The sequence below is a fragment of the Vanessa atalanta genome, chromosome 5 (assembly GCF_905147765.1).
Source record: "Vanessa atalanta chromosome 5, ilVanAtal1.2, whole genome shotgun sequence".
NCBI classification, from domain to species: domain Eukaryota; kingdom Metazoa; phylum Arthropoda; class Insecta; order Lepidoptera; family Nymphalidae; genus Vanessa; species Vanessa atalanta.
In genome coordinates, this window is record NC_061875.1 from 9,105,220 (window position 1) to 9,119,949 (window position 14,730).

Sequence of the window (14,730 nt, forward strand, 5' to 3'; positions counted from 1 at the left end):
GAACTCCAAGGAAGGATTCAATCGTGGGCTTAGAAGCCCTTACTAATCACATATTTGCTAATAATTTTTCATTAACTTAATGCTCCCGAAGCGTATTGCGTTCAAAATAACCGTATAATTATTTTTTTGGAAGTAAAATTATAAGTAAGTAAGAAATCCCTCAAATGAAACATACGTGTTTAAACGCATATGACAAATAAATCTTAGAAAAGAAAATATTAATTAAATAAAGGCTTCATTCGATGCCGACGACCAAGCCCTAAAACGCGAGCGAAAAAACGTGCGACAACTAGTTTTTATATAAATCGGATAGTATCTTTAAACTCGTAAATCCGTGAAGCTCGACATGCTTGACATTTTTATAACTCTTTTTCACTTTAGAAATTGTTATTTACGTAAAATATTTGTACTTCATACAATCGTGTACAAAATAGACTACTTTATAGTAATAAATATACTTAATAATCTTAAAATATAAATAGCTTATAATAACTATGTAAGTCCTAAAAACACAGGTGCTTATTTAAAATGAATTAAAAAAAAAACTCTTTAAAATATACTAAATTAAGAAAATTTTGTTATAAATCTGTCATATGGACCACAAAACTTATAAATAGAGTATTTATAGCTCGACTGATTATATCTCTTGGTGACAAGACGGCTCGTTTATTAAGTATAAAGCATGATTTGTGGAGTCATTATTTTGAACGCTGAACGGTATAATTAAATGAATGCAAATAATTATTATGTAATAAAATAGAAAATAAAAATACCTTTTGTATTTGATAATGATATTTAATAAATAATAAATACTTATGGATAACCATATACTAATAAACGCTTTATAGTGGGTAAGATAGCTATTACTCTCTTTTTGTCTTCCGTAATTCTACATTAGAAAGAAGAAGACAAAGCGTTATGTAAGTATACTATTGCTATACAACGTTTATTAGTAAAGAAATTCTGTTTAAAATTTCATTTTAATTTGACGAGTTCGCTTAGTAATAATGATGGTAAGCGGACTGAGGATGAATCGACGGGGCAGAGTTGTGCACTACAGCATTGAAACTGAAAAAGGAAACATTCCTATAAGTACTACACTAATTATAAGGCACGTAATAAAATATTTTAGAAATAACTTAAACTAAAAAGGTTATATTTTTTTTATTGAATCACAGACTAATATTTTAGTTTCTCTTTTATTTGTAAAAATTAGGATGTTCTCGTGCGAATAATACTTCATTGTTTCGAACAGGTCACTTTGAATAAAAAATAATGACTGTCACACGAGACATATTTAAAGTAATGAATTACCCATTGTGAGCATCAGCGGTGTATTCAACTTTACGGACGGAACCATCGGGCTGCACCAGGGAGTAGTATCCGTGCACGGCGTCACCGTCGCGGCTCTCGTGTTGGGACTTGTGGTCGCCGGTGTGGGGGTCGGCTACTGAGTACGCGAAGTCGTATTTTGGGTGTGCCTGGAGAAGAGATATATTTATATAGAATATTAGTATCAAGGAGAGTTCGCCTAATTTTAAGAATTTTTTTAGTACTGCTCATAATTTTTTACTTTTTTAAGTTTAGCTATGTCTAATTGAGTAAGAACTATATTGACATAAATACATCATGACATTATAAAACTGTTTTTACATAAGTACTTGGTAGCATAGACACTTGTTCGAATACTCCTTAAATATTTTGAAATATGGATGATATGTCAAATCTATGTGTGAAGTAGAAAGTACAAAATAAACTTACGTAAGTATCATGTCCGTCGTAATGGGCGCCGTCGTAGTGTCCATATTGTGAGACAGGTGCATATACCACAGGAGCGTATGCCAGAGGAGCAGCGTAGTGTCCTCCATCATGTCGGATAATACTTTGAGAAGACACAGCATGTCCATAAAGATCCGCATTGGCCGCAGCCAGTAGGGCGCCAAAGGCAACGATCTAAAAAATAAATGAAACAAATGTAACGTCACTATAAATGTATTTTATTTATAATCCATAATTTTATTTTGCTCTAATCACATTTAGAAGAAATGACTCAGAACAATCTCGAAAACGGGTGTATTCTCAAAATACTTAAATAACACCAGAATGTGTTACTGTCTTTCGAACTTAAATGTGTTGTTGTTACATTTTATTTATGGTCTTTATTATTTACTATTTACTTTATCACTTACTTTGGAGAACATTTTTCTATATTCAATATCTTTCAATGATTGATATCAATAGTTTTTGGCCGTGAGTTTTTATACTCTATATCATAAAGAACCAAGTGGGGTGACATTAATTCAAGCACACCTTGCGCATTTAACAAAGGCAATAAAAATAAAGGTCATATCAAACTAATTAAAGAATAACAATTACATGCTACATTAACCATATTCATAGTATGTTTCTAATGTGCTACAGAACTATTTCATTGATCACGTATTGAACGCCATAATAGCTTTTACTATTTGGGTCAATTAAATTAATAGTTTTTTTTTTAATCGCAAATATAATTTCATACTTTTAGTGTAATCAGTATATGAGGAAAAGGGGTCAATGACCTGATATCTACAATATTATTCTTTGCTGTTCTTTTTATAGTTGTATCGTATTGTGTAGCTACATATGTTTTAACTCAGAGAATTATAAATAATTTTATTAAGATTTATAAGAGAAAGTAATTTTATAGTGACAGTAATTCCATCAGATAATGTTATTTTTATTATTTTAAAGACATTTCATAACAATTTTTTATCTATTTATTTATTTTATATATATGTTTTTTATGTGTAAAATTATAAAATATTACGGGCCATTTTTTGTACAGAAAAATAAACAATTATATTCAAGTACGACCTCATATTGGTAACGAAGTTGTTTTTTTTTTTGTCTTGAACTTGACAATCATAGACAACGTTGCGCATTTAGAAAGTTATACGTATTTGGTCTCGTACATTCAAATATGAGGTTTGATTGCTTTACTATTGACGAATCAAAATTGAATTTATCATTAAAAATAAAATGGTTTTTCCAGTAAAAATTTTACAAATATTTGAAAATCACCATTTTAAATGATTAACAATCCGTCGAGCTATAACCGTTCCGTAATGTAGATTCTGCAAAAAAGAACCGACAAGAATCTCAGTCGCTTAGTAACAAATGAAAAAAGGAAATACGTAGTCTTTCTAAATAACGTTAATGACTAATCATTTACTTTATATTCATTATCCGGAGGAAATTATGAAATGACTATAGAACCTTGAAACTTAATTCTCATGACGGACTTTATTGCAAAAACATAACAAGAATTTCATTCATGATTTTTTGATTGTTTAACATTTACTACTTAGCCTTCCCGACTTCGTATCATCATCATTATATTTTATATAACCTATCATTATATTTTATATATGACTATCACGATATAATCAAAACTAGGTCCGATTGACATAAAATATAGCATAGCTATCTCTTTTCGCAAGGTAGTCGCTCTCTAAGAAAGGGTTTTCGGAAATTTCTACTTAAAGTTTCGGTCTTAGTGGCAGAGGCAACTTTTTGTAATTTTACTCGTACGAAGTTGTCGCGTGATGTCGCTATTAAGGCACATCAATTAAAGAAAAGGCAAAATATGGCTACGCTCTTTCTTTTAATAAAATTTAACGCTACTTATCTTTTAACAATAGTTATAAGTACATAATATATATCGCACACTTATATGTACACACATTTAAAATATATTTATTCTAATAAATATAATTTAAATGTGTGTAAGTCATTTTTTTTATTTGTTTTCATTCTTCGAGGCAGATTCAACTACACATTAAAATAAACACACACAAAGTAACAGCCTGTTGATATCTCACTGTTTGGCCAAGGCTTCCTCTCCCTTTGAGGGTTTTCATTTCATTGCTGATTAGTGGATACATATGTGACAGAATTTCGTTGAAATTAGATACGTGCAGGTTTCTTCTAGATGTTTTAATACACCGCCGAGCATGAGATAAATTATAAACACAAATTAAGCACGTGAACAATTAAGTGCATGCCTGGGTTTGAACCTGTAATCATCGGTTAAGATGCACGCAGTCTAACCACTGGGCCATTTCATCCTCACATCACTATACATTAAACAAAAATTTAACTATTACGTTCATGTCTACAAATGCTTAACCTTATATAGCCGCGACTGATTTATTAATTTACATTTCATTTTAGAATCCTATTCATACGATTCTAAGTCGCTGTTACAAGTTAAATTATGCTTACTGTTACAATTTTCGTGAATTACTAATACAAAATTAGTAATAATAAAATATATTAAATATACTAAATAACTTTACCGCTGACCGTTACTAATTGTGACTTGAAAACTTAATGTAGGTTAATTATTTTATATTTAAAATATACCTAACTTGTGTTATCGCTTACATTATTATCATTATGAAATTAATCAATTATATACATACTATATATTCTAGAAATTTGGACGTTTACAAAAATCATGTTTAGAGCTATGTTTTTTTTACTACTACTTGAAAGCAAAGATACCTTGATATTATGATATAGACGCTGTTATGAACAATGACGACCATTATAATATATGAAACAGTTTAATATATGTAATACATTAGACATAGATAAATTCTATATATTGTAAAATACATTTTTACTTTTACTATTGGTAGAAAGATAGAAGACTTAAAAATCTCCACAGAATAAACCTGTTTAATAAATTACACATTTAATTTAAAGATGTACCCATATAATCTTATGAATGATTTTAAGATGGTTTTTTTTATTTGTCATTATAATATATATGAAAACGAAATCTTAAAGTATTTCTTAAATGAAAACTTAAAGTATTTGGAAATTAAAGGCTCTTTTATTTTCATTTTCTAGTATTTTATCTTCAATGTATTATTCGAAAAAAAAATATTTTACCAATAAATTAAAAGAAGTTAAAAAATATCACGAGAATCGCGTTAAATGCCTTAAATAGCAAAAAAAATGGTTACTTAAAATATATTTTCGTTTCGAAATAGTTTAATAACTGACCTGTGCTTTGTCTACTGGTGGTCGCCCCACTTGTTCTCAAACATTGTTATATGATATAAAAACCAGTGGTTAATGGATATTGATATCAATCACTCACTAACATTATTCAAAACAACATCAAAAATGTTTGCCAAAGTGAGTCTAGCGATAAATTTAATTAAATCATTATATTTATTTTTTACCATAAAAGTTCGAAATGAAAAAAGTTTTTTTTTATAGATTGTAGCCTTCGGTACCTTGCTGGCAGCAGCCAACGCTGGTCTCTTGCACGGTCATGCCGTGTCTTCTCAAAGTATCGTGCGTCATGACGAAGGCCATAGCACTCATTTGTCCTACGCCTCTCCTCTTGTACACGCTGCCCCCTTGGCTTATGCTCCCGTAGTATATGCACCTTCTGCTCACTATGCTGGTCACGAAGAATACGTAAGTATTTATTGAGTATATTTAACGTAAATGTCTTTAAATTTTATTTTGGCATCAATTTTAATAACTCATATCTGTTGTTTATGTCCTTAAGCTAGGTCTGTAATAGTTTTTAGTAAGGGCCATAAAGTCCATTTCGGTAAATAATTTATTTATTATTTCAATGTTTTAATTTATTTTTTATTTACAAGGCACACCCCAAATACGACTTTGCGTACTCAGTAGCCGACCCCCACACCGGTGACCACAAGTCCCAGCACGAGAGCCGCGACGGTGACGCCGTGCACGGATACTATTCCCTGGTGCAGCCTGATGGTTCCGTCCGTAAGGTTGAATACTCTGCTGATGACCACAGTGGGTAAGTCGAAATATATAAACACTATGTAGAAAATACATTTGTTGTATTATTATTTATGTTTGAAATGTTTGTGTATTTGATGACTAATGTTCAATTTCTGTGGTTTTAGATTCAATGCCGTTGTCCATAACTCTGCACCATCAGTTCACCCCCAGGCTTACTACCATCATTACTGAAGAAATGCCAAATATATAAAAGAAAAAATTGGATAATTTATTAAAAGTTATTTAGAGCTCATTTTTGTTGTTTTTTTTTTAAATACCATTTAAAGATGTCGTGTAAACTACTCATGAAATGATTATTTGCGATAAATTTATTATGGCAAAAATAAAACAAAATGTACTTGATTCGAAGACACATTTTAATATTAATTAATAAAGTTAGACTAATTATTGGGTTGGCAACTAAGTGATTGCCGATTTTGTGGGTAGGTAGACTTTACACTTTCTTTTGTTTTCTTAACGTAGTCAAAACATAATATAACTTACATTTTTTCGTGTTGTTTGGAATTCTAACTATAATTGAGTAATAAAAATATATCGATAGGGCTTTTATTTTGTTTTTATCCCTATTAAAAAATGGAAGAACAGGACGTGCACTTCAGTCATATTTTATTGTATTACTTCCGAAAAGGTAAGAACGCATCACAAGCACAAAATAAGTTATGTGCCATATATAGTAATGAAGCCTTGAAAGAAAGACAGTGTCGGAATTGGTTTGCCAGATTTCGTACTGGTGATTTTTCATTGAAAAATGCTCAATGATCTGGCCGTCCAGTCGAAGTCAATGCAACCCATATCAAGGCCATTATTGATTCAGATCGTCATAGTACAACACGTGATATTGCAGAGAAGCTCAATGTCTCGCATACATACATTAAAAATGGTTGGTTATGTCAAGAATTGTATTGAATTTTGAATTTTGATCTCGATTTAAATTTTCCTTCTTATTTGAAATCGGCAATCACTTAGTTGCCAACCATATATAATGTTGCCTTGGGTTTGGATGTTATATTTTATAATATATCGAGAAGAAGCGGCAACAAATTAAATAACTAATAAAATAACTAAGGCATTCTATACGTATAAATGAAATATTTAAAGTATTTGTGATAGTTTTCGTTAAATCCTTATTTATTTTAATTGTTCGGTGATACATAAATAATAAACTCTACCGTTAAGTGAAATAGGCAAGATATACAAAACGAAAATGCACTTAATACTATAATAGCAAGTTTGACATGTCTTAAAATATGCATATTATATTACAATTAAATTCATACATACTATGTATGAAAAATAAAGATTTTATTCAAATCAAAAAAATCAAAGGATAAAATGAAGCTAGTAAATTTATACAAATAAAGCTGATATTAACGGAAATACTAAAATAACAATATTTATAGAACTAAAAATATCAGTTTCTTCAAGAATACTGAATAGTTATTTAGGAAAGGCCTAATTATAACTGGAAATCGATGCTCACTTTACGAACTAGAAGTAAATACTATTCATGTATACAAATACTTAAGATGTTATCCCCTATGCCTTTTATTGCAATGGCTTACTCACTGTGCAACAAGCAAAACAATGCAAAGTGTTTTTGAATGTCAGTAAAATAGCCGATGGAACACAACTAGATGAATATGTCAGTACTAAGTCCTATCACCGTTGAAAAATATCTTTGATTGTTTATATTAACGAATATTTGCAAATGCTCAAGAATATACTCTAGGATTACTCGCCTAGAACAATTTTTTGTCATTTTTAATACTGTTTTTTTTTTTGTAATATTATTTATTTTTGTATGTGCAAGGTAATACACAAGTAATACCTCAGTACAATTTGTGTTAAATTTTGAATAATAATTACATGACTCATAATCCAAAATGAGACGAAGCATCAGAGATTGCTTTACGATCATATTTTTCCGTTTAATTTTGGCAATAATTATAATTTTATACTATATTTTATTATTTAACACTTAAGTTCACGAAAACAGTATAGTTTACATACCGTTGAGAAGATAATTAAATGGTAATCAAAACTTTTTGTCTTGCAGGCAGGATATATTATATACATATGTAATGAATTTAACTAACATAACTTTGTATTTTAAAATAGTAACTACCGAGTTTATTGCCGGTTCTTCTCAGTAGAATCTACATTCCGAACAGCGCTTGTAAAAGCCTACTTGAATAAAGTATATTTTGATTTTACTTTTTAAAAATTGATTTAATGTGATAGGAACGTAAAAAATACAATATAATCTAAAAAAAAATCCGTCATTTTATACGAAAATTGAAATAACTAACTTACGAAAAAGACATTTTTTAATAAATTAATTTCAATAATTGCTTTACTCTGGAGTTATTAATTATTAAAAAAAAAATCAAACCATATTACATATGACACGAATATTGCACATTTATGAGATTTTGCAACAAATACACTTGATTTTTTATGTATCTGGTTTTATTATTAGGATAGGTTCTAGTATAGATTCTGTTTGACATTCGTACATTCAATTTTGTTCATATATGGAATGTTTTTAACATGGGTGGGTGTTTAAAGAAATACACACAAATGTGCAGCTTAGTTGCGATTTAAAATTTACGATGGTAAGTGAATTCACAGAAATAAAACTAAATTATCATTTGTCTAAATTACTTCTAACTAAAATTTAGTCGGTTTGTTTGGTCAAAAGTTGTTTTGAGCGGAATAGGTATCTGACGGCAACATTATTTTATAATGGAATCTTACATATTTTAATTTCAACCCACTTCTTTACTTTCGAATAATTTGTATTTTTACTCGCGATTATTTAATAATAAGGTGACATTGCAATAATTTTATGTTTTGACTTATTTGTGCCGGCGGCCTCGTCCGTGTAATATTGATTTTTTTTTTATAGAATATAGGTTTGTTCTTGACCGCAATTTTGACTGTTATGTAAAGATGTGGTCGAACAAACCCACTAAATGTCAATTCACTCCAACTTTAAACACGTTTCAATCGTAAGTACCCGGAACGTAGCCGTGCGCATTATAAGGATTTAGCTCTAGATATAAGCTCTTGTGCATACTCTCCGAAAAACAGAGATAAAAAAGCAACTGTGCATATATGTGCAAGATTTTTAGTAATATATCTTAATAGTTAAATTATTAAATTCGTATATATCTGCTAATATTATGTATAAGTGATTTTCAAATCCCCATTAGTTTTTTGATTTAATATTTTTAAGGACACAAAATCTCTTCAATAAATTATCAGTATTATTTCTCAATGTTAAAAAAAATGTAAAGTCTTATAGTTATGAAGATATAGATTTATACGTAAAAAATGTATAAATATGTATTTATAACATTGCTATTTACTTTTAGTAGCAACATATAAATTAAAAGTTTTATGAGGTTTAAATGAAAAATATTTTTTCGATATATAAAATTAAAATTTATTAAATAATTTATTTACAAATATAATTTATAGCGTGTTACTAATTTGTTCAAATTAAATTAGTAGTGGCCGTCGTAGGCGACCTGGGGGTGAATAGATGGGGCAGAGTTGTGGACTACAGCGTTGAATCTGAAAAAATAAATTCAATTATTATTATATACGATTTTTTGAGTCTATATTTAGATATATATCATATTTTAAAATATTATTCTAATTAATAATATTAAAAATATTTACCCATTGTGGTCGTCAGCGGTGTATTCGACCTTGCGGACGGAACCATCGGGCTGTACCAGGGAGTAGTATCCGTGCACGGCGTCACCGTCGCGGCTCTCGTGCTGGGACTTGTGGTCACCGGTGTGGGGGTCAGCTACTGAGTACGCGAAGTCGTATTTGGGGTGAGCCTGGACAAAAGATAGAGCAAAAGGTTATAGAAGGACTTGTCTCTAGATTAAACGACTTTGTTACAAATAATACTAATGAATCTGTTTCGTGTCATTAGAATTGTACTTACGTATTCATCGTGACCGTCGTAATGGTCAGCATAGGCAGCTGGGGCGGCGTAGTGTGCGAGGGGAGCTGCCTGTACTAGGGGTACGGCGTAGTGAGCGGGAGCGGCGATATGTCCAAGAGAGAGGCCCTCGTCATGACGAACAATGCTTTGGGATGAAACGGCATGGCCGTGTCCTGGGTAGTAACCAGCGCTGGCCGCTGCGAGCATGGCTCCGAAAGCTACGATCTGAAAATGCACGATCAATTATAAGCCTAGCTAAACTATTACTTGCTATATTTTGTATACTCATAATAGCTACTTAAAAGTAACCGTTCCAGGACTAAAATGGAATGGTATATATTGTCGATGAAGTTTCAAATTACTTGTGGTCACTCAATATGATTTTCACACGATTAAGTTATTAATTATAGTAAAGTATTTTGTTACACACAAATTGTAGGTATTAGTTACACTCACTTTGCTGAACATTTTGATATTGTTCGGTTCAGTTCTGGTCAGTGATTGATATCAATCGGTTCTGGCCGTGAGTTTTTATATACCAGTGACTAAAATAAGTGGGGTAGCAGCCGAGCAAGCAGAGCGATAATAATGACAATAGCTAAGGTCACTTCAAGAACCCCATTATTTTATCAATATCAATTTACGTCATGGTATATGAATTTATCGGTTACAAGCACGCACGCTGAGGTGCGTAAAAAGCTGTCAAAGTCAAATTTAAAGTATTATGTAAAGCGTGGGATTTTTTTATTGTTTTTTTTTATATCAGAAAAGAGCATCGTTGGTTATAGTAGGTTAACTGTATTTCGTGTAATAGTTTATTTTTATTTAAATAGTTGGATCTTGTTTTATTCTGATTGAAATTAGGTCGTGTGACCCGTTGAAACCCATTCTGGGTTTTGTTGTATTTTCCATAATTAATAAATCAGGAGACGGTTTTTTGTTGTACATTTAGGTGTACCTAAACGCAAGACAACTTTACTATTATACAAAAAAACGTGTACTAGAAGAAGCCTCGGAAGCAGTTCCGGAGTTTTTAGTATGAAGTGTAACTATGTACTATTATTGTGACAAGTGTGAATTACATGTTCTTGTATTACATATAAATACATTCATACATTTAAAATGGTTCTTATGAATTAAAATTCATTTGCATTGCATTTTAAAGACATCATTTCAGTTATTAATTCTAGTAAAATTATGAAATTTTGACCCACGTGACATATTCTGTTTATAATTTTTGCTGAAATATTACAGGTACGTAATAAAAAGAGACAAGAGAAGAACGTATAGCTTATTACTTAACTTACTTACTGAACTATATCGTGGTTATGGTAGCCGTTGGTTGTATATACATAAATCTGGTAAAACTGGTTAGAAGCGGTTTCAGCTGGGTAGTTATATTTCGGATATATATGGTAATTATAGGCCAAAGGCATTTTTAAAACTATGAACCTAAAAGTACATTAATTTATTTTATGGTCGTAATTTAATTAAAAAAAAAATCTTGTATACTCTTTTGTAGATTTCTGAGCAAATTTATTAGGACTTTTGAAATTGGTAAACTTTTAGTAATCCTTATTATCTTAATAATCAAATATTGAATTTCCAATTTGATAGAAAAATGTAAAATTTAAAAATATTTTGACATAAGTTGAATATATGTATTAAGTCAATATACGAAACATATTTGCTAGTTAGTCGAGGAAAAGTATTTCGGTTTCGGTTTCGGTTTAAAGACATTTATTTCTCATAAAGAACACAAAAGTTCACTTATAATAAGAAATTATAATAATTTTGCTTGGGGGTACATTTAAAAGTCTGCCTTATGAATTATATACAGTAAAATAAAATGTTGCGGGTAGTTATATTACACAAACATGTTTAGGTAGGGGTTACATTAACTTATAAATTATTTTGCACATATTCCATTACACGTTTTTTAAATATAGGAAAACTCTTGCTATTAATGATTAAGTCTGATAATTTATTATAAATTTGAACTCCTTCAAATAAAATGTTTTTCTTTCCATAGTTGGTTCTGGTTTTTGGAAGTTCTAGTTTATTACGTTTTCTAGTGTGGTATGTATGTGTTTTTTTATGAAAGTGTAATTGTGAATGTGTTTTATTTGTTATTATTTTTCTAATCAACATGCAGGTTTTTAAAGTGTATAATTGATTTATATTAAAAAATTTTGTTTTTTTGTATAATTCAACGGATGGCGTCATATAATCATATTTATAAAGAACTTTAATAATTTTATTTTGTAAAGTTTGTAATGACTTTATGTTAGACTTCGCAGCAGTTCCCCATATTTCAATAAGATATTCGATATGAGGTTTTACTAAAGAATTATAAATAATAGGACGAATTTTATTAGGTATACATAAGGAAATCTTACGTAGTGCTCCTACCAAAGGGGATATTTTATTTTTAAGATGATCAATATGATATTGCCAGGTTAACTTGCTATCCATTATAAGACCTAAATATTTTTCATGATCAGTTTTATTTATTGGTTCGTTACAAATTGTTAGTTGGTCATGATTTGGTATATTTTTATTTTTAGGCGCGAAGATCATATATGATGTCTTTTTGGTATTAATAGTTAATAAATTAGAAACAAACCATTCACTAATAACATTTAAATCACGTTGAGCTACGTCAATTATATTTTTAATGTTATCACCAAAGTAAAATAAGCTTGTGTCATCCGCATAAAGAGTTATATCTCCAGACAAATCAATTGCACTAATGCTATTTATATAAATTAAAAATAATAGCGGTCCCAAGATAGAGCCTTGTGGTACTCCATATGTTAACGTTGCGGGCATACTTTGAAATTTTCCGATTTTAACAATTTGCTTGCGACGATGTAAATATGATTCTAAAATTTTGATTGCCGAACCTGTTATACCTTCTTTATGTAGTTTTTGTAATAATAAATTATGGCTGACCGTGTCGAAAGCCTTTTTTAAATCGATAAAGATACCTAGAACGATTTGCTTACTATCCAACGCGTTTTTAATTTTGGTGACAATATCCACAGTTGCTGAAAGTGTATTAGATTTCGGACGAAAGCCATATTGTTGACTAAAAAAGAAGTTTTGTTTATTGAGGTAATTATAAAGACGGACATATATTATTTTTTCTAAAATTTTTGACAAAACTGGTAAAACTGATATCGGCCGATAATTTCCCGGATCTGTTTTACTTCCGGATTTATAAACTGGCGTAACTTTAGCAATCTTTAAACTTTCGGGGAATTTTCCTTGTTTAAGACATTTGTTAAAACAGTCAGTAAGATTATCTAGAATAAAGTATTTTATACACTTTATATCTTTTACGCCGATTTCATCGATGCCTTTACTTGTGTTTACGTTCAATTTGTCAATTATTTCACCAACCTCCTTTTTTGTGGTGGGTGCAAATGTCTGAATAGTGTTATTTTGTGAATGTGAAAGACTAGAAGTAAGTTTTTGATGATATGATTGGGGTATTTTACTTGCTAAATCCGAACCAACAGTGGAAAAGAAATCATTAAAAAGTTGACAAATCTCATAAGGATCATTTACTACTATATTGGAATCTCGAACAAGATTTGGAGGTATGATATTTATCTTATTTTTGTTATTGACGAGACTGTTAATTAAGTTCCACATTTTTCTTGGCCGCTTATTACATTTTTCAAAAGCGTTGGAATAGAAGTTAATTTTAGCATTTCGTTTAGTTTTGAAAGCTTCGTACCTTTTGGTTTTGAATGTTGTTTCCCTTTCAGTATTTTTAATATCAGCTCTATGTTGGTTCCAGGCAATATTTCGATCACGTAAACTATTCAACACCTCTTTGTTTATCCAGTCTTCTCTGGGTTTATTTGAAATTTTTATTTTTGTGCATTTATTTTCTCGAATTTTAGTCTTAATTAAATTTTCTAATATTTCATAATCGTAGTCTTTATTTTGGATCACAGTTGTTTCCATTGATTTATATAAAGCAGTATAGTCAGTTGCCAAGTACTCATGTGTCTCTCTTTTCTTATCAACTTTAATTTGTTTGATATCTAGGTAAATCTGCTTATGGTCAGACAAGGGGGTATCAAGGAGAGCCATGTGGAAATTCATACCTTCCATATTTGTCAAAACGTGGTCTATAATAGATTTTGTTGTGTGTGTTTCTCTTGTACAAAAGTCTTCATTGAGATTGTTAAGGATTGTATATCCAGCTTCATTTATCATGTTCTTATAGTTATTTGTATTATGGTCATCACTTAGCAGGTTAATATTAAAATCTCCAAATATTAAGCATCTACGTTTTTTCTCTAGCTGTTGACTGTAGTTTTCTATAAAATCTTTTGTTTTTGTATTAGGTGGTTTGTATATAGCTCCAATATTAATTGCATATTTTTCTATATATACCCAAATGTATTCGTTTTCTTCTCTATTAATAACTTCAACATTTTCATGCTTCAGACAACTATGAATATATATAGATACTCCACCCCCAATCCGACCCTTTCTATAACTATATATGTGCGTATAATTTGGGATCTCAAGTAATGCTGCATCTAAATCAGACTTTATCCATGTTTCAGTAATCAGTATTATATGTATAGTGCTTTTGATTGAGTGCAGTATGCATTTTATTTCATCTAATTTATCAATTTTTACAAGACTTCTTGTATTTGTATATAAAAATTTTAGTGATGATTTAGTTTTATGGATGTCCTCGTAACAATTTAGTTTCTGATAGCTAATATTAAATTCATCGTTGTATTGACTATTTATTTTGACAGTTTTGGTCCCTGTCGCGTACTGTTTTTTGGGTTATACTTTACAATTTTTGGAACATCATTTACATATTTTATAACAAGGTCTTTTTCTCCATTTTTTTGTCGGGATACCAGTTCATCTTGTAGTTTTTTTATGTG

At 30.1% G+C, this 14,730-nt stretch overlaps 1 protein-coding gene across 1 annotated transcript; it reads right to left on the reverse strand.

The window, feature by feature from the left end:
- Positions 1-794: 794 nt before the first annotated feature.
- Positions 795-10,350, reverse strand: LOC125064372. The gene is made up of 10 exons (XM_047671360.1): positions 10,262-10,350; positions 9,806-10,030; positions 9,529-9,695; positions 9,362-9,420; positions 5,709-5,857; positions 5,292-5,461; positions 2,190-2,226; positions 1,762-1,953; positions 1,315-1,481; positions 795-1,068 (listed from the first exon to the last, which is right to left on the reverse strand). Exons 1-10 carry the CDS (start codon positions 10,271-10,273, stop codon positions 999-1,001), a joined length of 1,248 nt encoding a protein of 415 aa, XP_047527316.1. The 5' UTR covers positions 10,274-10,350; the 3' UTR covers positions 795-998.
- Between the last annotated feature and the right edge of the window lie 4,380 nt (positions 10,351-14,730).

Excerpts from the sequence above, each read along its gene's own strand:
- LOC125064372 (XM_047671360.1), bottom strand. Across the intron at positions 9,696-9,805 it reads ACGACGGTCACGATGAATAC|GCTCACCCCAAATACGACTT; the intron begins GTAAGTACAATT and ends TCTTTTGTCCAG. Across the intron at positions 5,858-9,361 it reads CCCCCAGGTCGCCTACGACG|TGTTTATATATTTCGACTTA; the intron begins GCCACTACTAAT and ends TTTTCTACATAG.